The sequence below is a fragment of the Dendropsophus ebraccatus genome, chromosome 4, assembly GCF_027789765.1.
Source record: "Dendropsophus ebraccatus isolate aDenEbr1 chromosome 4, aDenEbr1.pat, whole genome shotgun sequence".
Classification (NCBI taxonomy): Eukaryota; Metazoa; Chordata; class Amphibia; order Anura; family Hylidae; genus Dendropsophus; species Dendropsophus ebraccatus.
This window is the reverse complement of record NC_091457.1, coordinates 140,560,440-140,588,280: the sequence shown is the minus strand read 5'-3', so window position 1 is coordinate 140,588,280 and position 27,841 is coordinate 140,560,440. Positions and strand designations below refer to the sequence as shown.

At 42.1% G+C, this 27,841-nt stretch overlaps 1 protein-coding gene across 1 annotated transcript; it reads right to left on the bottom strand.

Moving 5' to 3' along the window:
- On the bottom strand, nucleotides 1–24,739 carry FAM83F (family with sequence similarity 83 member F). Its single transcript, XM_069967198.1, has 5 exons — nucleotides 24,130–24,739; nucleotides 6,301–6,468; nucleotides 5,168–5,289; nucleotides 2,772–3,382; nucleotides 1–561 (listed from the first exon to the last, which is right to left on the bottom strand). Exons 1-5 carry the CDS (start codon nucleotides 24,589–24,591, stop codon nucleotides 497–499), a joined length of 1,428 nt encoding a protein of 475 aa, XP_069823299.1. The 5' UTR covers nucleotides 24,592–24,739; the 3' UTR covers nucleotides 1–496.
- Between the last annotated feature and the right edge of the window lie 3,102 nt (nucleotides 24,740–27,841).

Below are 27,841 nucleotides of genomic sequence, written 5' to 3'. Positions count from 1 at the left end.
TGCAACCCAAAATATACATTTATTAGGTAAGTAAAACAAATTATCTGGAGTTCTGACCCGCAGGCTCCGTGCCCTTTTTCAAAAAAATTTTTGTAAACAAATTTGGGAATCTGAAAAGAATAAAAAGTTCCTTTCTCACGGTTTATACTCACACTCATATATATATATATATATATATATATATATATATATATATATATATACATATACATACGCCTATGCTGTTGTGTACTGTAGTGAGATTTTTTTTTTAAATGTGATAAAAACAAACCCTGACAAATAATTAAAATATAATATACAGAACTCGGACCGGGCCCACACTCGACCATTGTTGTAATGGTTGTAGCTATTCCTCCAGTACCCCTGGTACAATCCCTGAGACTGTATTACTTTGGAAAGCTGCTTTTTCATTTAGCTTTCCCTTCTTCAATAAATATAAATACAGTATATATATATACACAAGTTTGCTGCATTTGTTCCGAATGTTCTCAATGCTTCAGGATATGAGGCATTTGTCTTGCTTTGGTTTTTCACTCTTGGTGGAGACAGGACTGATGTTACCTGTTCAGAGAAAACAATAAGAATATTAGCCATTAGGTAAATATTTTTGCAAATACAATAATTTTGCATATTTGCCTCCTTCTCCGGATATGCTGCTCTTTCCTTCTCATTGTTGATATCCTATTGTCTACATTATCAGCCAGTGGTCTGGCTGGTGTATAGCTATTAGAGGAGTGAACTTACAGCATTTGAATCCCGCATTCTGGAGAAGATGGATGCAACCTTAGGGCTGCCTGGTTATAGGTATCCATGTTTTCCAGACAGCCCTAGGCCTGCATCTATCATCTCTAGGCTGTGGGAGTCAAATGCTGAGCAGCCGGAGTTGTGCAAACCGAAACTTACTGTCAATTCACTGGGCGGACGGCGGCATCTGCCTGCAAATATAACGGAGCCTTTGAGATGGGCGTAACTTCAAGCGGGGCCGCGGGGCGGAATCCGCTTAAAGTTTCTGTCTCCTTTCCATGGTGTGCACATACCCTGAATAATTTGAATACATGCCTGCAAATATTCTGCATGCAGCAACAACCCTCAGGCTCCAAAAATGGATGGTCTGTACACCTATCAATAAATTACACCTTCAGTACATTGTTCTTCACTCACACTGCAGCAACAGACCACACACATAAAATACCCTAATAATCGCATACTCCAATTAGCTGTTTATTTACCAGCCAGATCACTGCTTTTAGAGCAGAGCCGTGGTTGTAAACCAATACAACGAGCTGTCAACAATATAAGCAAAAGAGATTTTAGATTTTAGGAATAGGAGGCAATTTTGTTATAAAAATGTATTTGTAAAGTAATTAACTTGATGAGTCCTACAAGTATAACTACATTAGTTAAGATGTGAATACCTCTTTAAAGTGTTTTTTTTTAATTTGTAAAAACTTTTGACATGTCATAGAGACATAAAAAAGCAGCACCCCTATGCCTCTGTTCACACTGCAGATATCACGCTGCATGTGGCTTGACTACAGACAAAAAAAACAAACAAACAGTGCAACAGCAACCTACGGGGCAAGGGCTTACTGTACATACTCCCCCGACAAACACATGATAAAACCCTGCTCTATAGATATTAGATTTGCTAAGATCAAATTTTTTTATATCTGTAGAGCAGGTTTTTATCGTGTGCACATCGGGGGGAGTATGTACGGTAAGCACTTGCATCTGTAGGTTGCTGTTGCTCTTTCTGTTTTTATGTCATAGAGACATGTCAAAAGTTTTGATTGGTCCAGGTCTGAGCTTTTAGACTCGTACGCATTGGGAGAATGAGCAGGAGAGGACATGCTGCAGCATGGCCCACTCTCGCTGTATCTTAGAAAAGTAAGATAATATAAGTCTATGGAGCCTGACTCTTTTTTTTCTTACACAGAGCGGTAGTGGGCCATGCTGCAGCATATCCTCTCCTGCTCACTCTCCCCATCGGTACGGGTCTGAACACTCAGACCCAGACCGATCAAAACTTTTGACATGTCTCTATGACATATCATACAGCAAAGAGTCCAACAGCACCTGGGTTAGTAGAAAATGCCTCTAGTATTGTAGAAGACGGACGCACGCCAGAGGGTCTTCAATCCCAGTTAAAGACCATAATACATCAAGGAAGGATTGGTCCGACAGCATCCAATAGTGAAAAAGTGGTAGTAGTTTATTCAAGCAACATACACCATAGCAACGTTTCGACCCAGCAGGGTCTTTGTCAAGGCTTGACAAAGACCCTGCTGGGTCGAAACGTTGCTATGGTGTATGTTGCTTGAATAAACTACTACCACTTTTTCACTATTGGATGCTGTCGGACCAATCCTTCCTTGATGTCTCTATGACATGTCAAAAGTTTTTACAAACGACAGGTACACTTTAAGATTTACCTATTTAGGGCATAGGTCGGATTTCAGTAATCCTTTTTAAGATATATAACAGAAAACATATCTTACACAAACATATTTTTGAAGACTTGTTAGGATCAATTTTCAAAAATTCAATGAAGCAGTCAGTGATGGAAAGGTAAAGATTAGTATTGAAGATAGATATGTGATGTAAATGGGTCACGCCATTGAGAATATGCAGAACATCCTGCACAGCCTGTTCAGTAGGAGTTTATAAAGTATTTTTCAGATTGTTGTCAATATATTTTACAGCTTAATGGTTTTAATATGGAAGGGAACTATATAAGTGAACCTAATGTTTCATTCCCTATAGGTTCTTACCTGAGCCTCTCACATCTGGTTGACTTCTGCTTTGGCTTAGATCAAGTTTTGGTTTATTCACTATTACAAATCCTCCTTCAACCTCTTTTTCTTGAGCATTTTGCTGTGTTTTTCTGAAAAAACTTTTAAAGCTCGATCTCTTTGGTGATTTATTTGTCCGATTATCTTCTACAACTTTGCTAGTCTGTTTATTTGATACGATGGCCACTTTAGGAAGATCGTCTAAATTGACTTTTTCTGGTAGCTCCTGCTCTATAGTTATTAGCTCTTCAAGGAATTTGTCCATTCTTCTATCACCTTCACTCTCCTCTTTATCTCCAGGTGCTGGTGGATTTGGGCTCCCGAACCTTAGCATTTCACCTGGGGCCGGGCTTCTTCCCACTACTAGGGAGTATTTGGGATTGATGAGCTTGCGAGCGACAGTGGAAGAACGTACTCTTGCTCCCAACATGGGACTAGGTCGAGTATCGGGGAAGCCAAGCTCATTGTAAAGATTCACTTCCTCTGATATTGCATAGAGTTCACGAAATTCAATGTCAAAAGGTTCAGTATATTGTCCAGATATAAGGGTCATAATGCTGCGATCCACTCTTAAAGATGACCATGTCAACCTGCGAGGCGTAGAGAAAGATTAGAAGATGAAATAATAGTGTAATATCACAGAAATTAATATTAAGGCAACTATAAACTTCAGTCAAGTTTCATCCAAGTTATGAACAACTGCAATATTAGAGTACACAGAGAGTAACAATGACGGGAGTGCATTCAGAAAAAAAAGGCAAATAAACCGAAAAAAAATCTGAGATAGACTTAAAGGAGAAGTCCAGGGTCACCTTTTTTTTTCCTCAAAAGAGCCGGGGTGAAGGTGGCTGAACATAACTTGCACCTACCTCCCGGCTCCAGGGCAGGGGTCCACTGTCCTCCGCCCTTGTTCCCCGGCTGCTTCCTGGTCTGAGCGGGAACCCTGGTTGTCACGTTTCAGGCCCGCTCAGCCAGTCAGCAGCTGAGGCACTACGGCTGCTGATTGGCTGAGCAGGCCTGACAGGTCACGACTCGGGTCCCCGCTCAGACCAGAAAGCGGCCGGGGACCCGGAGCAAAGACAGTGGACCTCACCTTTGGAGCCGTGGAGGTAGGTGCATGTTGTTCTGTTCACCAACCTCCTCCCCGGCTCCTTTAAAAATAAAAATGCCAACCCTGGACTTCTCCTTTACATCAAGCACATCCTTAGGATAATATGTGTTAAAAATATTTTATTAGATATACAAAGCTAAAAACATCACCTTATACAGTATATAGAATCTCTGGGGGAAATCAGAATCCACCCCTCCCCCAAACCCGGGAACCCTAACCACACGAAAAAAACATTAAAATGTGGTACAACACTCCCACCACATACTTAATATGAAAAAAGTATACCCTATGCCTAAATGGGTGCTGACAGGCAATAAACATGTACGGTTGCCTCTAAAATATAGCTGGTAAAGGCAACACGTCCATAAAAGATAGCAATACCATAGGGAAGTTTACACTGTCTAAGGCTCTTTTATACCACAGAAGTAATCAAGCGGCTGGGCCACACAAATGATCGCTGTATCGTTCGGGCTGCCATTTAATTGGTATCTGCTGCATATCTCTAGTTTACAGAGAGAGAACAGAGAAATAATTTTTACAGCCATACAAAAGATCAAACCAGCTGACAAGCGGCCATTTGCTCAATCGGCAACTAATCGCTGGCCGTTTTACACTGCCTGACTATCAGCTGAAAGAGCGTTCCTTAGGATGCTTGTTAGCAGTAAGCAGCTCGTGTAAAAGGGCCTAGTGTAGAAGTGTTAGGCAGTGTTCACACGTTCAGTGTTTTTCCTGGTCCATGATTGTGGTCTGCTAGCTACCTCCATGGTCCGTGCAAAACTGTCCATATTGTAATCCGTTTTTTCTTGCGTTTTGCATTAGTACATACGTATCTCATTGATTTCTATGGGGAAACCGTGCCGTGCGTCTGTTCCGTGTATTTTTTAATGGCATGGACCACGGATCTGTGCAATCACGGAGAGTCTGAATAGCCCAATACAAAGTAATGGGCTGTAAAATTGTCCGTTGTGCACAGATCCATGCGCATGGACAACTTCACGGAATGTGTGAATGCAGCCTCAAACAGTTTTAGTAAATTCCCTGCCCTGTGTGAATATACCCTAAATTTGGTTTACCAGTCACGATTTGATGCCTTGATGCAAGATCGTAGTCAGTCACTAATGTCATTGCTGCAGCTCGTGATTGGCTTATCACAGTAACGTGATGCGGTGACAAACATTTCATTGTCCTATAATCTGCATGTTTTCGTGTTAAATAACAAAAAATATATCTCTAGCGAACATAATGAAATATAAAAAAAAGTTACCTGAAAGAACCAAAGGCTACTTTATCACTATCCACCATAATGTATTTATGTGAGATGGAGCCATTGATCTTCCCTGGGGTCAGGTAGAATCCCACCCCTGTAACATACCGGACTCTCAAATTCTACACAGAGAAGAAAAAAATAATAATAATTATGATCACCTATTCGTTTTCTGTAACCTCATGGAAATATTATGCATTAGATATTAGAGTAGACTTATATGGGCACTGTATGGCGGTGCTATTTAGGCAGTATGTGACATTGTTATTGGGGATGTATTCTGGCAGTATTACTTTCTATACACCTTCTATAAGGCATGGGAATTTCCTTGAGAATTTCAGCAAACCTTGACTTGCAGCTTCAGGTTTTGACATTGCTTCAGGTAGATATAAGCGGTATGACAGATCATACATGCCTCGCATTTCTGTTGTGGATTTTGACCTAACTGTAGGCTTACATATGTAAGATTTCAACCACAGATCCACACAAGAATTATCCATGCTGGATCAGTCAGCAGCATGCTTTTTTTTTTACACTATTTTCCAAAATTACCTGAATTTACCAAAACCTTATTCATATGTAATAGAGGTAACTGCTCATTGGATCTGACATGTTAAATTCTGGGTATGTGAACAAGGCCTGAGGCTGAATTCACACATAGTTTTGCTGTGCTGTTTTAATGGTGTTCTTGTTGGCTCTTTTTTTTTTTTGCAAATATCAATATATAGGTATTTTAAAGGGGTATTCTCATCTCAAAAGGCATGAATCCCCTGTCCATTGTGATCTATCCATAGAATGGAAGTGTAATGTCCATGGAGATGAATTCTCATTGGGGCTTCCAAAGATGCTGAGATGACAATACAAGTTTAAAATCTATAGTGAAAAATTAAATAAAAATGACTGTATAAAGGGGACCCAAACATTATATAGTCAGCCATGATCTTATGATGAAATGTGTGAGGATAGGCTTCCATAAAATGGTATAATGGCCAAACGTCCAGATCCCTGTGATGCTGCTAGTTTGGATTATTAGACCCACAATCTGCCATAATAAGGGAAGAAGTGCCCCCATATTACAATAGCCAGGGACACCTAATTCCTTTCTAGCATTAGATTCGCCCTCCCAGTATTACCCGGAGCATGAATCCAGACAGCTGCATGAATTCACACATCTCCAAGAAGTGCTTGACTCCGCTCTCTCCTAGAATCATATAGACCGGGACTCTCCGCTTGTCTGACGCATCCAGCACATCTCTGAACACTTCTCTGTCGGTAAAATAGTCCATTACGATGGCGATGACCTGGGATAGAGAGAAGGGAGACTATACTGTGATAATAGTTCTTATCTTGGCAACAGAATATTAATTCAGTAGGAGCCGATAAACCTCTACACCCTCTTGTTCATTGATAGTACTGGGATTTCCCAATGGTGTCTATAGGATGGGTTACAATGTTTACTGACGTTCCATTTGATCTTATGGGATTTTATTATTTTATTAAAAAAAATTAGGATTAGGAAAATAATTATCCTGTTTTCTAGAAAAAGTGCCACACCTGTCCATGGGTTGTGTCTGGTATTGTAGTACAGCGCCATTAAACATGTTCCTCTATCGGAAGGGCTAAGTATACAGCACTGGCATCTTATCTCTCCAAGAACAAAGGGGCTAGGCAGTGATGGCGCGGTGGAGTCTTGGAAGTGACCCATACATTTTATACTGTGTGCCAAACCCCTATGGGGACCTTTAAAATGGTCCCTCATCAAAGCAAGCAAAGCACAAAGTCTGGCATTTATTAAAGGGACTCAGTCAGCTGTAATTCAAGTTCTAAATTGCTGACACTGTCAGATAGCTGTCAGATTAAGGAGAAACATGTTCCCTTTCATATATCTGTCTGTGCTTCCAGAACGTATTAGAAGGTTTTTATTCTATGGCTCAAAGAGTCAAATAGGAATTACTGAGCTGCTAAAGTGCAGCAAGCTATAACATTTCCTTACTCCCCCTCCCATCCCTGACCCTGTTTGGGACTCGGCTTCCAGGTGTTGATCATACTAACAGTGTCAGCAGTTAAAGAGGACCTGTCACCCCCCGTGCCGGGGTGACAGGCTCCCGACCCTCGTTAGAGCCCCCTATGCTTACCTCATTGCGCTGTGTCCCATTTCCTGAGCCGGTCGGGTGACTGAGATTTCAGCGCCCGAAGCCCGGTGCACGCACTCACAGGAGAGTCCGATGCTCATAGAGAATGACGGAGCATCAGACTCACCATTCATTCTCTATGAGCATTGGACTCTCCTGTGAGCGCGCGCGTGCCGGGCTTCGGGTGATGAAATCTCAGTCACCTGACCAGCTCAGGGAGTGGGACACGGCGCGATGAGGTAAGTATAAGGGGCTGGAACGGGGGGTCGGCAACCTGTCACCCCGGCATGGGGAGTGACAGGTTTCTTTAAGGAAACATGAATTACAGCTGACAGATTCCCTTTAAACCCTTTGTGTTGGTTTACTATGCCAGGCTCATTATGTGCAAAATGAACCTTTCCTGTTTTTGGACCATTTACAGCACTAACAGCTCCCCGCGGCCCCCTCTGCACTTACCCACTTGCTGTCTGCAGAAAGCGGGGAACGAGGAGCAAGTGAGGAGCAAGAGAGTGCTGACCTGATAGGTCGGCGCTGGCTTGCTCCCGGAGATCGCCCTGTGTAATAGGGGCTTAGGATCTTTTTATCTTCTCTCCACTTAGTCTTTTGCTGAGGACTTTTATCTCTTGGACAACCCCCCCCCAATTTAAAATGCAAACGTGAAATTTCTCCAAATCCACAACTTGCTATCTAGTATACATGTCCCAATGCAGCAGGTACACTATATTATTTTACATTTGTAATTGTTGACCTAATAACCCAGTTCCTCCCTTTTACAGCGAGTCTTCATGTTATACACACCTCACTTGCAACATCAAATAATGACGCCCCAGATCTTATGATTATACACTCATACTGATAATACATCACGTTTGGAAAATTCCCGTAACGGTAGTTGGCAGCATGGCAAAACATTTCCTATGATATATAAACCTGATATCAAAATGAATATGTTATGCAGGTCAAGTTTATATTTCAAAGTAGGGGTAATCTAGGGACCAGGACCAGGATGAACCTACTTCTATATCCCGTACAGCTACAATTCTGTATGTCTAGGAAGGTTTAGAGTAAACTAAAGGCCGTATTACACAAAACGATTATCGTCCATTATCGGCCGTTACGGGCGATAATTGTCTCGTGTCATAGAAGACAACGATCAGCTGACATGAACGATCTTGGCTGATTGATGTCTGTCAGTTGTCTTTCAACATGTTGAAAGACAAACGACTAAGATAGCAACGATACGCTGCCGTTGCTCCAATGCGACGCATGTAATAGCGCCGCCAGCAAGCGGGGAGCGAGGAACAATCGATCACTGACATCGCTCGTTTGCTCCTCTGCATTGCCCCGTGTAATATGCGGCTTAAGTTATATGTAAACAATTTACAATTCTTAAGGCTGTATTACACGGGATGATTATCGTTTGAAAAATCGTTACATCGTTTAGATTTAAGCTATAATTGTTACGTGTAATAACAGGCAACGATTTAACGACCAACAAGAAATCGTTGAACGTTTGATAGAATCTGGACCTGTTTTTATAGTTGATCGTTCACAAATCGTTCAAACATCGTTCGGTGTAATAACACGTCATTCGGTCATTCCCTGGCCTATCAGCCAGGAAAGGACGAGCGCAAGAACAACCCTACGTAACGATTATCGCCCTGTGTAATAGGGTGAACGATGTAAGATTATTTGACATAGCGGTCGTTTGAGATCGTTTATCGTTAAACTCCGAGAAATGGTCCTATGTAATACCACCCTAAGGGTCCTATTACACTCAGCGATTTTTAGCGATTAACGACTAATGATAAACGATCGGAAACAAGATATTTTATCGTTAACCTGAAATCGTTCACTATATTACACAGAACGATAATCGTTAGTTACAATAGTTACTACGATCGTTATTCCTTCTGATCCCAGCAAAACAATGAACAATATGCAATTACACTGAACGATTAGTGAACAAATGCGGAACTTGGGCGAACGAATGTGGAATTACAGCGAACGATTAGCGAACGATTAGCGATAATTTTAGGTTCAGATGTAAATCAACGATCAACGACATACAAATAATTTTTCGATCGTTTCCTGCAATTAAACAGAACGATTATTGTTTAAATTCGAACGATTTAACGATTTTTCGCACGATAATCGTCCCTTAGCCTTGGTGTCAGGCCCATGTTGCATTAGACAAATGAATGGCTCTGTGCAGTCGGTGTTGCTGTGTAGCACCTACATCTAAGATAGTGCTCAGTGCTCTAAATTCAGTGTCCGCCCATTGAACTGTCAGTGGGAAAATCTACGTCAGCCACACCAAACTGGTTTTTCAGATGGTATTTACCGCTGTCAGACCAAACCAAATCAGTTTCCTTTTTGCAAAATAGGGGATTCCAAGGGGATTTCTAAGCTTTGTTCTACCCCCAATGTAAATGATTTCATTGACCTACTGAGGATAGGTGTGACAGATCAGCATTTTATTCTTCCTACTTTAGTTTTACATAGGTAATTGGTTTTCAATGATTATATTGTTAGAGCTGTAATCTGATTCTAAGGCATGTCCGGTCAACTATTTTCTATGAAAATTCCCCCTTATTCTGCTTATTCAATTGGACAAACCATTTTTGTTAGAATGGCCCACACCTAAATAGAAGCTCAGTGTATACTATGGATGGAATCCCCATGGGTCACCTGTAATTTGTAGGGGTACCTAGCAACAAGTGTTTAGTTTACCTGCAATACCACAAAGAAAAGCATTACACATGGACATGTTGGGTCCTCCAGCAAGTGAGACACTCTTGGCAGTATATTTACTGACTAATTGATAGCACTTATGTATACAGTATTAAGCCCCTCTTACACAGGGCGATGAGCTGGAGCAAGTGTGAGCCAACCTGTCAGGTCAGCGCTTGCTTGCCCCTCGTTCCCCGCTCGCCGTTGGCGCTATTACTTGCGCCAACAGCGAGCAGGTAAGTGCGAGAGGCTACCCGGATGATCTTTGGACTGTCCAGGGAGCCCATAGGAGAGAGCAGTGGTCTGCTGCCACCGCTCCTATTGCGCGAGTGACGGCAGCAAATTGTTGCTAGGCTGATAGTTGCCGTTTCAGCCTGTTGAAAGACAACGATCAGCCAACATGCACAATCGTTGTCTTCTATTACACAAATTGGCCGTAACGGTCGATATTGGCCAAATAGGGCTGATAATCGCTTTGTGTTATAGAGCCTTTAGATAGCTATTTATTAACTCAGAATGGTGCATCTGAAAACGAGTAATGCCTCTTTGACACTTTGCATTAAAGGAGAAAATTTTTATTAAAGTATTGTATTGCCCCCAAAAGTTATACAAATCACCAATATACACTTATTATGGGAAATGCTTATAAAGAGCTTTTTTTCCCTGCACTTACTACTGCATCAAGGCTTTACTTTCTGGATAACATGGTGATGTCACTTCCTGGATAACATGGTGATGTCACGACCCGACTCCCAGAGCTGTGCGGGCTGTGGCTGCTGGAGAGGATAATGGCAGGAGGACACTGAGGGACACAGGGAACTGAAGAGACATTGATCTTGCCTCTGCCATCATCCTCTCCAGCAGCCACAGCTTGCACAGCTCTGGGAGTCGGGTCGTGACATCACCATTTTATCCAGGAAGTGAAGTCTTGATATAGTAGTAAGTGCAGGGGAAAAAGCACTTTATAATCATTTCCCGTAGTAAGTGTATATTGGTGAGTTGTATAACTTTTGGGGGGCAATACAATACTTTAATAAAAATTTTCACCGGACTTCTCCTTTAAGGGCCCTATTCCACGGGATGATTATGGTTCGCATAATAGTTAACAATAAACAATCCAAACGACTGCTATTGTGAAAGACCTGAAATCACTCATTCACGTGGAAAGATAATCGTTACTTATGATCGTTCTTGCGGTCGTCTTGTCGTCGCTATTACGTTTGTGACTACTGCAAACGACCAAACGGCGTCTTATTCAATGCGAACGATTTGCGAACAAGCAACGATAAAAATAGGTCCAGGTCTTATTAAACGATCAACGATTTCTCATTCGGTCGTTAGTCTTCAACTGCTATTCAACCGAACGGTTATCGTTTGGATTCGAACGATTTAACGATAATCTGAACGATAATCATCCCGTGGGATAGGGCCCTAAAGCATATGAAAGGTACAATGTGTCTTGATGTAACAGCTTCCCGTAAAGTTTCGTTCACTTTGAAAAACAGCTCAAGTCCATCTGTGCTTACAAGACAGACTGAGGGATCAGGAGGGTCGGAAGTGAGGATGGAAGGGGGGGGGGGGAGATGATTGTAGAGAACAAGAAGCAAACAGAAAAAGCAAAACAATTCAATATGAGTATGAGATCCCCTCCAGTACTTCATACAGAGTGTAGTCTGTTCAGTACTGCTCTACAATGTCCTTCATTCTGCTGCTTCTTAGGGTGTACTAATATATATATATATATATATGTATACTGAGGTAGTCCAATTCCTACTTAGTCACTTCCTTTGTATAATTACTTTTTATCACTGAAGAATAGGAAGTTATAAAATATACCTTTTATTTCATTCCATTAAAAATGTGCCAAGAAAAAATGTATATTCAAAAAGAAAAAACAAAACACACAAAAAAAAAAAAAAAAAAATCCTCAAGATGAGGCAAAACAAAACAGAAGTTCATATGTGCTTTTAACTCTTCACGGCCAACTTCATGCTGCCACTCATTGCATAGTAGTTATTGCACTTTTTTATATTTATATTAATTGCACACAACCATATATTTTTGTATTGCAGCTATTTAGTAATTATTATTTATTGCAGTAGTAGTTATTGCACTTTTTCCTTTTTCCATTGCACATAACCACTTTATTCGATAACTGTAGCTTAATCAATGCGATGCATAATCCATCTTTTTATATTTTTATATTTTTATATAGTCTTGCATGATCAGGTTCTTTTCAAAAAAATGCAAAACAATTCACAAAAATAATGAATTAAAAAGACTTCCCTTTTTTTGTTTTTGTAATCATTGGAGTCCATTCAGATTGTGCTATCAGTAGCCCTACGCGTTTCCTTAGCGATAAATCCTCAGGGGCTTGTTGCGCTTACTTCTTGATGGAGATACTTGCATGTGAACAGCTCTGATGTTGGCCGCACACCAATATATATATAGGAGTGGGATGTCTGCAGGGTATAGGAACCATCATAGAAGCTAACCACCCACTAATGCGGAGACAACAAAACAACAGATATGTTTTAATCTACAAAAAAACTATACCATAAAACATAGCAGGCATGTTAGAGCATTGTCAGCAGCCGACAATTCCCGACATGATCCCTACCCCCCAGGCTGAATAATCTCTTTTCCATTGCTGCACCCTCCATTGCAAGCTTCCTAAGAAATGATTTTATATGTCTGGCATAATATCTGTAGAAGACAATGTAAAAGATGAGCGTGTTCCAACTAGTTTTTTTTTTTACATCTTAATCCTTAGATTACTATAAATTAGAAAAATAGAGTTTTCTCTGTAAAGGGTGTGTCCAAACAAGACTACTAGAGGTAAAAACTAGGTAAGAGATGCATCAAGAACTTAACCTGGAGTCTGGCCAAATTCACTCACGTGATCCTGTAGATCTCCTTTACGTAGTTCATGTACTGTTGGGACTCCTGGCTGATGGTATAGACATGGTCACTTTGGATCAGCTGTTCCTGATGATTAAAGAGGAACTATCCTCAGGTTAGATGAATCTAACCCACTGATAGCCCCCTATCACGCAGGAGGTGCCGAGCATGAGGTATGTCTCTTACCCTCTCGGTGCCATTCCTGTGCAGTTAGTCTTCTACTCCTCAGTCCGCTAGGACCATTAGGAGCACTGAAGCACCTTTAGGCGCTCTGTCCCACCCTCATAGTGCAGATCCACCCCTGCCCCCCCCAATGATTATGAATGGAGTGTGCTGGATCGGCCTAAGAGACATACCTTCATCCTCTGCATCTCCTGTGCAATGGGGACATATCAGCAGGTTCGATTCTTCTAACCTGCTCATATTTCCCCTTTAGGCCCAGTTCACACTGAGCAAAAACGGTGGAATCCCGCCATGCTCAGTGTCCTGCAGTATCTCTATGGGACATGTCAATTTTTTGAGCGGAGATCGGTGGAAGCAGAGGCGGGCGCGCTCCCATAGAGATGCAGGACACTGAGCATGGCGGGATTTCGCTGTTTTTGCTTAGTGTGAATTGGGCCTTAATCTTTAAAGTAAAGTGAATATCTTTATCTATTGTGGAGCTATTTGGTCAGGCCATGGATGCAGCAGGTCACATGTCACAGTGTAACCCCATTGACAATAGGGGGTTATTCAGGGACAGTATTTACAACTGAGCGTGTCCACTGGATTTCCTGAATGTATTGTTGTTACCTCCCCCAAAATAAATATTTTCTGTATTGATAGAAAATGAATTTGACATGTGAGTCTTCTTCATTGTTCTCAGGCTGACACGTGTAAGTGGAAATCCGCCAAGGTGCTCTGTAGCCTGCGCCAGACGCTTTACATGTGGACATCTCTAGGCAAGCAATGACTTATAGAGCAAACACTGATAACAGGATGAACCCAACTGCTCAAACAGACCAGAAAGTAACATGGAGACTCAAGTTATATGCAGTTCTGTGTGTAGTTGTGTGTATTATAGTATACGTGATTGGAAGCAAAGATAACTTGACTCATTTAAAGCTCCAGACTTGTTTGTTTTAGTGCATATATTTGCAATTTCCATGGAACGTCACTGCTGGGGCATAATTTCTTAAAACTCAGGTGTCCCTGCCAGCCCAGGATTGGAGGACATTGCTGCGCTTTTCCCCAGCTGTATCCCAGGATTACAGAAGGACCCAGGAGTGAGAGCCGCTGCATTCAATCATGTTTGACATATTTGAAGACAAGTTACTGCAAATGGTACTAACATTTATGGAGCAGGAGTCTTTTATTCAGGCCCACTATCTACTGTATAGATAAATCCCAATTCATGAAAGAAAAAGCACTTAGGGGTCTAAAACATAACTTTTATTAGAAAAAAAAATAAATAAAAAGTGTGTGTGTGTATATATATATATATATATATATATATATATATATATATTTCCAGATAAACAACAAATACAAAATACCACCAAAGTGAACCGCAGTTCCTGCACTAGAGACAATATAGTAGTATGAGAGTGGGAATGTACACACAGGACCAAAGTCCAATAAGGGATACAGAGAGGGACAAGGTGCACTCTGTCCACTCCTAATAATAAGATGCTTTCCCTGTCTTTTGGGGTAACCCACCTCCTGAATAGGGTGGCCCCAACCCCAATGACATTCCCTACTCTTCTCTAAGTGCACGACAAATGACACACATACACATAAAGTGAATATCACACCAAAAATAACACAAAAACCAACGCGTTTCACCTGTACAATGCCTACAGGATCATCAGGGATACAGTGGTGTAAAACACAAAAATCAGAAATGTAGTGAACCAATAGAATAGGCAGCACCACCCTCACTACCTACAAGAATGTCCTGGATATGCACCTCATATAATCACTGTGGATATAGAGGGCCATCCATTCGCTGAGTGTATGGCTGCCTGACAGGAGAATTCACAGAGTAGCCCACTGGAGAAATTCACAGAGTCGGCCTATATAGCAATAACAATATCAAGACCACTATGTATTGTGTACTATTATAATAAGCCTAGCCTGTCAAGTAGTAGATACCATTTAGGATAACTCAGCTGGTTACAGACCCTGAACAGCAGGTGCATAAAGAAACAATGGTACTTATCAGATACGTCCCGCTGGTGAGAGGTGCGTCATCCTTTAGATGTTAAATGCGCTTCTGAGGGGGTCAGCGCCATGATGTAGTGCCCTTTGATTTTTGTGGTTTACACCACTGTATCCCTGATGATCCTGTAGGCATTGTACAGGTGAAACGCGTCGGATATTGTGTTATTTTTGGTGTGATATTCACTTTATGTCTCACTTTATGTGTGTGTGTATCATTTGTCCTGCACTTAGAGAAGAGTAGGGAATGTCATCATGATTGGGGCCACCCTATTAAGGAGGTGGGTTACCACAAAAGGCAGGGAAAGCATCTTATTATTAGGAGTGGACAGAGAGCACCTTGTCCCTCTATGTATCCCTTATTAGACTTTGGTCCTGTGTGTACATTCCCACTCTCATGCTATATTGTCTCTAGTGCAGGAACTGTGGTTCACTTTGGTGTTTTTTTTGTATTTGTTGTTTATCTGGAGATATATATATATATATATATATATCTATATATGAAAATCTACATCTGGTTTTGTAGGTAAGTGATGCTCTCACGTATGGGTGGTGTGCCGGGCATAACACCTGTAATCACGTATCTCAAGGTCTTTAGGAGGATTCACCAGATCTTTTCTCTCCTAATCTTGAAAAGCCGGTCTGTTATACACACCGAATAGAAAAAGAGGGATTTTTTTTTTATGCTTGGTTCATTGGAGCTTTTTAACAGAGTAGGTAGCTTGAACTGTAACTCATGGTCCCGGTTACTATTAGGCTACAGTCACACGCTCAGTAGTTATTTTTAGGACTGTATATGATGGATGCAATTTTTTGTCTGCAATCTGCAAAAAAATTAATCTGTATTGCATTCGTAATCTGTAATTTTTTTGCAGATAAGCAAAGAAGGGGGAAGGTAATAGTTAAATAAGTGGGAATGGTTTAAAATTATTACTAATTTATATTTTTTCACGATAATATCCTGGTTCCATCTTCATGAACATTATCCATGCTTTGATGGTTATTGAGCATCTATTTAAACTTAACTGAGGAACACATCCAAAACGCGTTGTGTTGATGCGCACCTAGTAATAAAGGGAATCTTCATAATAATATTGGCACAATGCAGTGTGCAGCTCTATGGGGGGCAGCACCAAAAATGTTCCTAACCTTTTCCAATTTGAGGTGTAAAGAGAACTATCCAGGACCCCCAAACACATTATATCTTCTCCCATGGAAATTGGCGTATATAATTATCTAATGTGTATAGTCAGTGTTGGAAAATGCTGTTCAATATATTCACATTACATTAGATTGAGAAGTAAAGCGTATGTATGTATGCTACAAGCATATATATGTCACTGAACTCTGCTCTGCCTCTGCCCAAGCACGAGTAGTCTAACATTATGGCTCTAGACACGCAAAGTGCTCCTGTTCCTGTGCCAGACTCCAAGCTTTTTCCTATCCCTTTAAAGGAGAAGTCATGTGAAACTGAAAAAGGGAGGAAGGCGGGAGGGGGGGGTGGGTGTGCAGGAAAATAATAAACAGAGTATACTTATCCGTCCCTGTGCTTCCGTAGCGCAACTCCTGGGTCCCACTGCCGCATGTCATTTTCAGCTGGAATCCAGGGATGTCACATACTCTGCTTTCCCAGCAGCAACATTACTGCACGGCTTAGCAGTTGCCTGCTCAGCCAGTCAGTGAATGGGGCGGTGTCCCACCCCATTCACTGATTGGCTAAAAAGGAAATTGTTCACCCTGGTATGTGACATTGCAGCTGGAAAAGCTGCACGTGGCCGGCATCTGTCAACAGGACCCGGGAGCAGTGCTGCGGAGTACGGGGATGGGTAAGTATACTTTGTTTATTATTTTCCTGCACCCATCTGTCTTTCTCCCTTTTTTTCAATTTTACAGGATTTCTCATTTAATGGGAACCTGTCACCCCCGTGTCGGGGTGACAGGCTCCCGACCCCCCGCTACAGCCCCCTATACTCACCTTATCCCGCCGGGTCCCGCTTCTGGATCCGGTCGGGTCACGGAGATCTCAGCCACTGCAGCCCAGTGTTCGCACTGAGAGACGAGTCCAACGCTCATAGAGAATGACGGAGACTTCAGCGCGCCGTCATTCTCTATGAGCGTTGGACTCATCTCTCAGCACGGGCGCCGGGCTGCAGCGGCTGAGATCTCCATGACCTGACCGGATCCAGAAGCGGGACCCGGCGGGATCAGGTGAGAATAGGGGGCTGTAGCGGGGGGTCGGGAGCCTGTCACCCCGGCACGGGGGGTGACAGGTTCCCTTTAATAGTCCATATCCATATATTAAAAAAAAAGAAAGAAATTGTGTAATTTGGTTAGAGGAGTACTGACAAAATACATGAGTCGTCTGTTTGCGTGGTTTCAGGGTACAGGGTACACTCAGGGTATGCTTAGGCACAGGAGACACAGCACCCTGTTCCTATGTATAGGCCACCATCACTTCATTCAGTCTATAATGCATTACAGACGCCACAAACATATTTAATGCAGTCACTCAATAGGATCTAATAAATACAAAGAGTTCACCCAGCAGTCTAGACGGTGGATTTTACTTACACCAATGATTCAAAGACATTATCCGTTTATTGGTGAGATTGAGAATCATGTAGGAAAGTCAAATACTACATAGTGAATATATTCTTACACAGTCACATAACTTATTATTATTTATTGTTTGAGGAAAAAATATTCTATATATGTTTCCATTGTTCTAACTTGAAATGGCAAAAAGGTGATGTTCATAACCAAAGACAGTAAGAAACAGTAAGGCTGTATTCTTACGTCCACAATTTTGCAGACCTTACGGAAGGTGAAGGTCTGTAATGGGCATACCTCCCAACTTTTGCGCAGAGGAAAGAGGGACAGTCACGGCAATGTGCCACGCCCCATAGCCACGCCCCCTGTAGCCACGCCCCTCATAACCGCATCACCTGTTACCATTAAATAAGAAACAAATAATATCACCAGATCTTCACCACATAGGGACTTATCCCCCCCTTATACCATTACTACATAACATCCACTATACACAGAGCAGTTCTCTCCCTCAGCACTGACCATATAGCGGTAGATGAGGCTGTACACCTGCTGACCTTATAGGTGATTGTATTGCAGGTATTCGGTGACTCACAGGGGACTAAGGGACACAGTATGTCCCTTAGAAGGCCCCTATGTTGTATGCCTCTTAGTATCCCTTTAGTATGCCCCTCAGTACCCTCTTAGTATGCCCCTCAGTACCCTCTTAGTATGCCCCTTAGTATCCTCTTAGTACCCCCTTAGTATGCCCTTTAGTACCCTCTTAGTATGCCCCTTAATACCTTCTTATTGCCCCCTTATTATGCCCCTTAGTACCTTCTTAGTACCCCCCTTAGTATGCCCTTTAGTACCCCCTTAGTATGCCCTTTAGTACCCCCTTAGTATGCTCCTTAGTACCCCTCTTAGTACCCCCTTAGTATGCCCCTTAGTACCTTCTTAGTATGCCCCTTAGTACCCCCTTAGTATGCCCTTAAGTACCCCCTTAGTATGCCCCTTACTACTCAATCTCGTGGAGCTTCTGGTGCAGGCTTCCATAGCTGCCAACAGTCCCTTAGAAGGCCCCTATGTTGTATGCCTCTTAGTATCCCTTTAGTATGCCCCTCAGTACCCTCTTAGTATGCCCCTTAGGATCCTCTTAGTACCCCCTTAGTATGCCCTTTAGTACCCTCCTAGTATGCCCCTTAGTACCTTCTTATTGCCCCCTTATTATGCCCCTTAGTACCTTCTTAGTACCCCCCTTAGTATGCCCTTTAGTACCCCCTTAGTATGCCCTTTAGTACCCCCTTAGTATGCTCCTTAGTACCCCTCTTAGTACCCCCTTAGTATGCCCCTTAGTACCTTCTTAGTATGCCCCTTAGTATGCCCTTAAGTACCCCCTTAGTATGCCCTTTAGTACCCCCTTAGTATGCTCCTTAGTACCCCTCTTAGTACCCCCTTAGTATGCCCCTTAGTACCTTCTTAGTATGCCCCTTAGTATGCCCTTAAGTACCCCCTTAGTATGCCCTTTAGTACCCCCTTAGTATGCTCCTTAGTACCCCTCTTAGTACCTTCTTAGTACCCCCTTAGTATGCCCCTTAGTACCTTCTTAGTATGCCCCTTAGTACCCCCTTAGTATGCCCCTTACTACTCAATCTCGTGGAGCTTCTGGTGCAGGCTTCCATAGCTGCCAACAGTATGACCTGGTAAGCCCCGCCCCCATCGTGGTAATCCCCGCCCCCGGCACCCACCGCAGGGCTAACTAACCAGCAGAGTACACAGGGCCAGAGGAGGAGAGACGCCATGGACAACTGGAAATATGGTAAGAGACTGACCCATTGTACTTACCATATTTCCTGTTGTTCATCGCGTCTCTCCTCCTCTGGCCTGTTGTATTCTGCTGGTTAGTTAGCCGCGCGGTGGGCGCAGGGGGGCGGGGCTTACCGGGTCATACCTGTTAGCAGCTATGGGCTTCCTCTTCCAGCTCCACAGCGCGGGGCTGGAAGAGGAAGCCTGCACCAGAAGCCTGTGCATCACCTCCTCAGCGTCAGGAGGGACATACGCCCGGCCAGTAGGTGTCGCTGTGAGCGCTCATTAGGAGCGCTCACAGTGTAAGGGCTACAGCTGCCGGTACGAACGCCGGGGCAGGGGTGGGGGACAGCGGGACACATGGGGGCCGTTCCGGGACAGCGGGACATGACCCCAAAACCGGGACTGTCCCGCTGGATCCGGGACGGTTGGGAGGTATGAATGGGGAGTCACCCCGCTCGGCATGATGTATCAATATAATGCCGGGAGCGGCACGGCTCTGTCATTACAGTGCCGCAGAGATTCAAACAGTCTCCCCTTTCCCGGCATGATGTTGATACATCGTGCCAGGCGGGGAAACTCTCCATTACAGACCTTCACTGTCCGTAAGGTCTGCAAAATTACGGACACATGAATGTGGCCTAAAGTAAAGCCATTTTTAACATTAGTATACTAAAAGACTGGAAGATTTTTATCCTGAGCGATACTGACAGGTTACAGGGCTATGGCTCAACTAAGCTTCTATTATCTGTTCTCATTCTGGCCTGGAGAAAAATAACCAACTGGACAATTTCTAAGGGACCCAATTCTACCCCTAAACTAGGACTGAACATTCTAAAGTTCCTCTATTATTCCTCCTGAAAATTTATAACAAAAATTGATAACTGGGTACTGTCAGTGCACTGGCCAGTGGGGAGTGTCTTTACATTGTCTGACACTGTCAAAGCTAACTGGGTAGTGTAATACTATTACACACAGAGATATCTGACAGATTTAAGGAAAGACTGAGATTTCTCCTCTTATCAAAATCCATTACTGGCTTTGGCTTCAAAAATCTGTCAGATATCTGTGTGTGTAAAATGACCCTTAGGCTGTTTATGGAGATACATCTATGATGTTAGAAATGGTAATGGCCATCTGTCAAATCATACATACATTTACAGGATTAACATAGGAAAAAAACAATACAGAGAAGGCTATGGACACCTTGCCTTGTATTTATTATGGTGCAAAAAAACTTCAAATTAAAAATGTTAGTTACTTATACAGCCTCTGCATCTTGCTGTGTGGGTGCTTCTGTCTCTCTATACTTGAACACATTTTGTTATGATTTTCCTTGCAAACTACCTTTTTTTGTGTGCATTCCTATCTACAGCCTGTGTGAGCTGTCCTCCAAGATTTCTCTACCCCAAGTCTACCCTGAGCTGGTGTGTAACTCCCCCTTCCCTGTTTCCATGTCTGGGAGAGTAGGTTCCATCTGATGGATTTATCTTATCTTTCTCTCAGCAGCAGCTAAATCATGGGAAATTTTTAATAAAGACTAGTTAGAACATTGCTTCAGTTTGCTTTCGGGAAATGTACAAAAAATTTGTTCATAGCCTTTGAAAATTGTTATGCAAGGAGAAGAAGTAAAACACTTGTGTCAGGAGAGCCCACTGGTTCTCTGGAACATTTATTTTATTATCGAGTTAAATCTAAAATAAATTAAATCCTTTTAGTTCTCAAAAGTTTATGTAATTGACTAAAACCTATAATGAAGTTAGAATAAAACTTTACAATAATCAACGAGGAAACGAATGAAGGAAATAATCTGCGGGAAATCCAAAACCAATCTAAAATGCCAATCACGACCTTTACTTTGACATTCAGGTTACGACACACCCATAGATATCACCATACATTATATTGCTTAGTGCTTGCACTTTCATTTTAGTAAAATTATATGCTGATTCATCTACTGGATAAAATTTAAAGGGAAACTACGCTCATAATGAGCCGAGAATGTCATTCTGTAGAGGAAAACATCTGTTTCCTTGTTATATATCCCATGTCTGTTAGGCTTCTAGATCAGAGATATAGCTCCGGGACATATACCACTTTATAGGCATACCATGGCACATGTTGTGCAAGAAGAGTGCACTCCCAGCACCCCTCAGGCCGGTGTATACATGTACACACAGCAGCCTGTCAATCACCATCCTAAAGGAAACACTGACATGATGGATTGATTTGGCTGCCAATGAGACTGCAGGCTACACAACTACAAGGGGAAGTATAGCCCAGAAGGGTACAAGGTGATGCCAATGCACTGGGCAACAGCGCAGCGCGAGGAGAGCAGCTGATAAGTAATGAAAGAAAGTTTTGTGCTAATAGGAGAGAGTGTGGATGGTCTTTGTGAAGGACTGGATGGGGTTGCCTGAAGGCACTTATGCACATTAGAAAGTGAAGTCAGCCAAACCCAACAGTTTCATAGGGACCAGCTAACTGTCTAACGTGTATAGGGGCCTCCTCACTCACCTCCGATACATAATGTTGGCGGAAAGAAGGATCAAGCATATTGGATTTCAACTGCCTGATCCTTTTGTTCTTGGAGAGATAAGTCACCAGCAGAGGAGTCTAATGACCTCGATATAGCTTGTCCGTTGCAGGGGAGGATGCAGTGGGATAAAGGCTGGAAGAAACAGTGATGGACTGGACGTTGTGATGGCTTACCCACTAGGAATTGTTTAGAGTCTGGAAAAAGTAACGCAGGGCCTGAGGGGAGCTATGAAGAGGATTGCTGTTGAATGGGAGTGAGTCTCGGAGAGAGGATGAGTTCGGTCATTATTACCCTGGAACCCTTAAATAGACACTGCCATTTTAAAAAACTTTTGACATGTCAAACATTATGATTGGTCAGGGACTGAGTGTTTATTCCCCCCCCCCCCCCCCCCCATCACTAAAAACAACAGAGAGAAGCACTCGCTAAATATGTTCTCTCTCTTTGCTCTGTTCTTACAGACTTCTATAGAAGTAGAAGGGACCCCTCCTGCAGTGACAGGGGAAGAGCTCCACCACATACTTCTTGCTGCTGGTTCTACCCAGACAACAAATGATCAAAACTTTGGACATGTCAAAGCTTTTCTTACTCTCAGGTACAAGTTAACTAAACATGAATCCTAAAAGAGGCCATTATAGGGATCAGTATTGGTCAGTGCAGGGCCGCACTAGCGATTGCAGTGTAGTCCTTCCTTTACGTCATTGTTGGCAGCACATACCAGTGCAGGCTCATCCGTCAGCTGATCTTGTCTTTTACAAGGGGCAACAAACGTCCCGTTCATCCCATAATCTCCCTGTGTAAAACCCCTTTTATTCTGGCTTATCCTGCTTGTACAATGGTTCTCCGCAGACCATAACGGAGCACACAGAGTAATAGGGGAATGCAGGGACTCCATGTACCGCCAGGAATACATAACCAGGAATACTCCTTAACATGTTTGTCTGTCCTGACCTGAACTACTCTGTGTATTCCATGTCAGCACAACAGGTGCACTGTTATGGCTTTACACTGCATAAAGGAAGCCGGACGTCATTGTGCAAGAGTCACAGTCACTCGTGATCTATACAGCTTCATGACACGGCGTCTGCGTCTGGAAAGTCCATAGTTTACAACAACTGAAGTATGCAAAAAGCTGTATACCTAGAAAGTAGTCACAATACAAGACGGGCCTATTGGCTGCACATGGGGCACTAGACAACCTCTTCGCCTCTGCTATGTCCCTGTCATGTGGACTATGGCAGTTCTAGGAGTCCTGCCAACCTTACATTAAACGTGCCAGGCTGGTGCACAAAAAGCAAACAATCCTCGAGTGTTTTTTTTCTTGTTTTTTTTCTTGTATGTAGTTAGTATAGAAAGAATTCATCATCATAAAGATAAAACAATGGGTGCATAGTATACTAGATAAAGCTATCTATCGTAGGTACAGTAGTGTAAATCATTCACTTCAGGAGAAAAGTTTCAGGAAGTAACATGTTTTTTACAGGATTCTGACTAACTCTGCAGTTAACACCTTCATGGTCACAGATCTGTTTGGTTTTTTTTTTTTTTTACCAGGAATAGAGTAAAAAGTATAAAATTAAAGGGATTGGAGAGCACCTGTTGATATCGATAGACATCCATTGTTATCGGAGATCCTCCAAGGATAAGAAATGGATGCAGGGCTTCAGGAATAAAATACCAGTATGTTCCTGAAAGCATTATATTATGTTTTACCTTATTACGTCCTAGGTGCTTTACATTTCTATATGGGGGGGAATGGTTATTTGGATACAGCATGCAGACTGCTCACCATGTCTAGGCATGTCTGAACTTCTCTACTATATATCACGCTGCCTACTGTAGATTTATCTCTGTTTTTCTCACGAGACCCATGATAGCTACGGTGGGAAACTTCACGTGAAGGTGCGAGATATATACCTGGTATGACAGGATGACTTTGCACACTATAGTCAACGACTGCAAAGTTTTTGTAACTATTCAGATAACATAGAACTCCGGATAAGAATTATTCTCCCAAATTTCCATAATGATATTAAATTCAATCAACCTTGGTTCTATCATGCTATATACCATTACTAGTGTAAGACCCAATCAGAAAACTTTTTATTAAGGATTGAACTTACCCGCTTGGCCCCCTGGATCATATCTCTCACAACAGCCTTTATGGTGGGAGCGTTTTCCTTAGGAGGGTGGGTATATACCAGCATCTGGTTGACCCCTCTGTAATACCCCTTCTCGGGCCAGCCGAGGTCCAATGGTGGGATCTCGGTGTCCGTGAGTGCCGGCCAGTATTGTAGGGAGGACTCTTTGTCATCCTGCTTACTCGCCTGTTGTTTAGATGGTTTCTTAGGATTATCAGTTTCATATTTCTTAAAGTCACTTTTCAGTTCTGTTAGTTCTTTGGTCGAAAGAAAATCCTTTAACTGGTTTTCCTTAATGTGCTGCCTGTAAGCCTGGATCCCTTTGTTGACCAGGATTTCTAGGCACCTCCGCTGGTCCTCACTGTAGTAGTAGTAAAATAAGTTTTCGGTTATCCTCTCATTCACATGGTCATCTCTCAAGCACAGAAGCTGTGAGTCAGCCATGGTGTTCTTCCTGTGACTGCCTGCCTCCAGCAATCCCTTACATTATGTACTGGAGGGAGGGGTAAGCCGGAGCTCACCTGAGACCAATCCCTCTTTTTCACCCAACCTTCAATTATTCTCTGCCAAACGGAACAAGCAGTGCAAGCTAAATCCTGAAAGAAAACCACAAGCAATGAAACAAGTGGACCAAGGAAGTGTTTGTTGTCACATGTAAATACAGGATCTGGTGGAAATTACATTGAAGCATTGAGGAAAATGATATCTAATGAACTGGTTAATGGAGGAATTAGGAGTTTGTGGCAAAGCAAACACCTGTCGTCGCTTTGTTCTATTGACCGGCCACATTTTTCCCTACCAACTACTGATAGCATAGAGAGAAAATCTTAAAGGGGTTGTCCACCAAAAATATTTTTCTTTCAAATCAACTGGCGTCAGAAAGTTATATAGATTTGTGATTAACTTCTATTTAAAAATCTAAAGTCTTCCCTTCTTTATCAGCTGCTATATGTCCTGCAGGAAGTGTTGTTGTTTTTTTTCATTCAGACACATTGCTCTCTGCTGACATCTCTGGCCGAGACAGGAACTGTTCAGAGCAGAAGAGGTTTTCTATGGGGATTCCCATAGAAAACCTCTCCTACTCTGGAGAGTTCCTGTCTCGGCCAGAGATGTCAGCAGAGAGCACTGTGTCAGGCTGAAAATAAAACAACATTTCCTGCAGGACATACAGCAGCTTATAAAGAAGGGAAGACGAGATTTTTAAATAGAAGTAAATTACAAATCTCACCAAGTCCATAAAAGTGATGCTTTATTTCAGGTCAGATACAGAGCAACAAACAAGTGCATTCCACAGAAGAGGAGCGACGATTGTTTTGCGCTACTGCGCTTCGACTGGCTCACCTTCAAGCCAGTCGAAGCGCAGTAGCGCGAAATGATCGTCGCTCCTCTTCTGTGGAATGCACTTGTTTGTTGCTCTATATCTCTCCTTCTAAGACCCATAACTCTTTTATTTTCCCACCTACATGGCCATGTGAGGGCTTGTTTTTTTTCAGGAACAGGTGTACTTTATAATGTAGAAACGTAATGTCAGCTCACCGATCCAAGTCTCTCTCTGGTGCCCCGGACTCACATCTGGCTGATGCGTGGTACAGCAATGCAAAGGAAAACTGGCAGTCCAGCACTTAAAGCAGTAGAGTAAGCTTTATTTCTCGGAAGTACAAAGTGCAAAGTTCCAACCAACACCTAAGTGCAGTGACCCCACAGGACGCATTTCAAGCGCATGCGCGCTCTTGATCACCCAACATTCCCCTGTGTACAAATCCTTTAAATAATCACCTAATCAGGTGTTTAAACAGGTGCACAAAAGAACTTAATAAAAGAACAATGAATATGTTGCGATTGTATAGCACAGAAAGGCACATAAATGACCCATGCACAAAAGATAGTTGTACATTTACAAAATATATATAATTAACAATATGATATTAACCATCTATCTATAAACATTGCATGTGAACAATACTATTTATGTCAGTGTGCACGAATCAATGAATAAATTAATTCATTGATTCGTGCACACTGACATAAATAGTATTGTTCACATGCAATGTTTATAGATAGATGGTTAATATATTGTTAATTATATATATTTTGTAAATGTACAACTATCTTTTGTGCATGGGTCATTTATGTGCCTTTCTGTGCTATACAATCGCAACATATTCATTGTTCTTTTATTAAGTTCTTTTGTGCACCTGTTTAAACACCTGATTATTTAAAGGAGTTGTACACAGGGGAATGTTGGGTGATCAAGAGCGCGCAAATGCCCTTGAAACGCGTCCTGTGGGGTCACTGCACTTAGGTGTTGGTTGGAACTTTGCACTTTGTACTTCCGAGAAATAAAGCTTACTCTACTGCTTTAAGTGCTGGAATGCCAGTTTTCCTTTGCAGTACTTTATAATGGCATCTTTCAATCTGCCATAAAATAAATGACAGAACCCCCAAAATATCATTTATGGGGTGAATTTGGGTAAAAAAATGTTCCATGTTTACGTAATGCACTTTACGGTAAAACTGGCATTTTTTCTTTATTCTATAGGTCAGTCTGAACACAGCAATATTCAGGTTTTCAAGGTTTTCTAACGTTTTACTATTTTTATAGTATAGTAAAACTTTCTTTTTTTGAAAATAGGTATAGTTAAAATGGGCCTATTGTGACACTTATAGCGATTTTATATTTTCACCTACGGGGTCGTATGGGGTGTCATTTTTTGCGCCATGATCTCTGGTTTTATTAGGAACATTTTTTTCTAGATTAGACGTATTGATCACTTTTTATAATTTTTTTTATTCATAAAAAGTAATTAAAAAAAAGCAATCTCTGCATTTTTTTTACCCCTTTTGTTCACATCTTTAACCATGCTGGAACAATATTGTTTTATTTTAATAGATTGGACGATTACGCACGCTATGTTATATTATATGGTAATTAACTTTATTATTTTTATGTTTTATGTATAAAATGGTAAGGGGGGGGGGTGATTTTCATTTTATTGAGGGGAGGGGCTTTGGGGCATTTTTCTAAACTTTTATTGATTTTTTTTTTTTTTACACTTTTTAAGTCCCCTTAGGGTACTTTTACATTACTACATTAGATTGAATACACTGATCTCTGCTATGCAATAGCATAGCAGGGATCAGTGTAATCTGCAATCTTCTGATAGAGCCTGTCTGTGGCCTGTGGCAGACTCTGTCAGAAGATCAGACTGCACGGATGTAAGCAGTATACCTTTGGCAGTCAGGCAGTGTGATCGGTAAGTGACCGGAGATGCTTCTGTCACTCACACTTAAATGCAGACCCTCTGCTATTGTGATGAGGTGGAGGACACACTGCCCCCCTGCTAGTTTGATGATGTGGAATGACACACTGCCCCCTGCTGGTGTGATGATGTGGAGAACACACTGCCCCCTGATGGTGTGATGATGTGGAATTACACATTGCCCCCTGCTGGTGTGATTATGTGGAGGACACACAGCCCCCCTGCTGGTGTGATGATGTGAAGGACATGCAGTGATGGTGTGATGGTCTGGGGAGCCATCATATGACAGTCAGTCTCCAATTTATGATCTCTGTTTATAGTCTGTTTCTGGCTTTGGCTTCAAATCTTTGGCAGATTATCTGTCAGATAATCTTTCTGTGTAAATGGACCCTTATGGTACGTTTACACAGGCAGATTTATCTGATATATTTTTT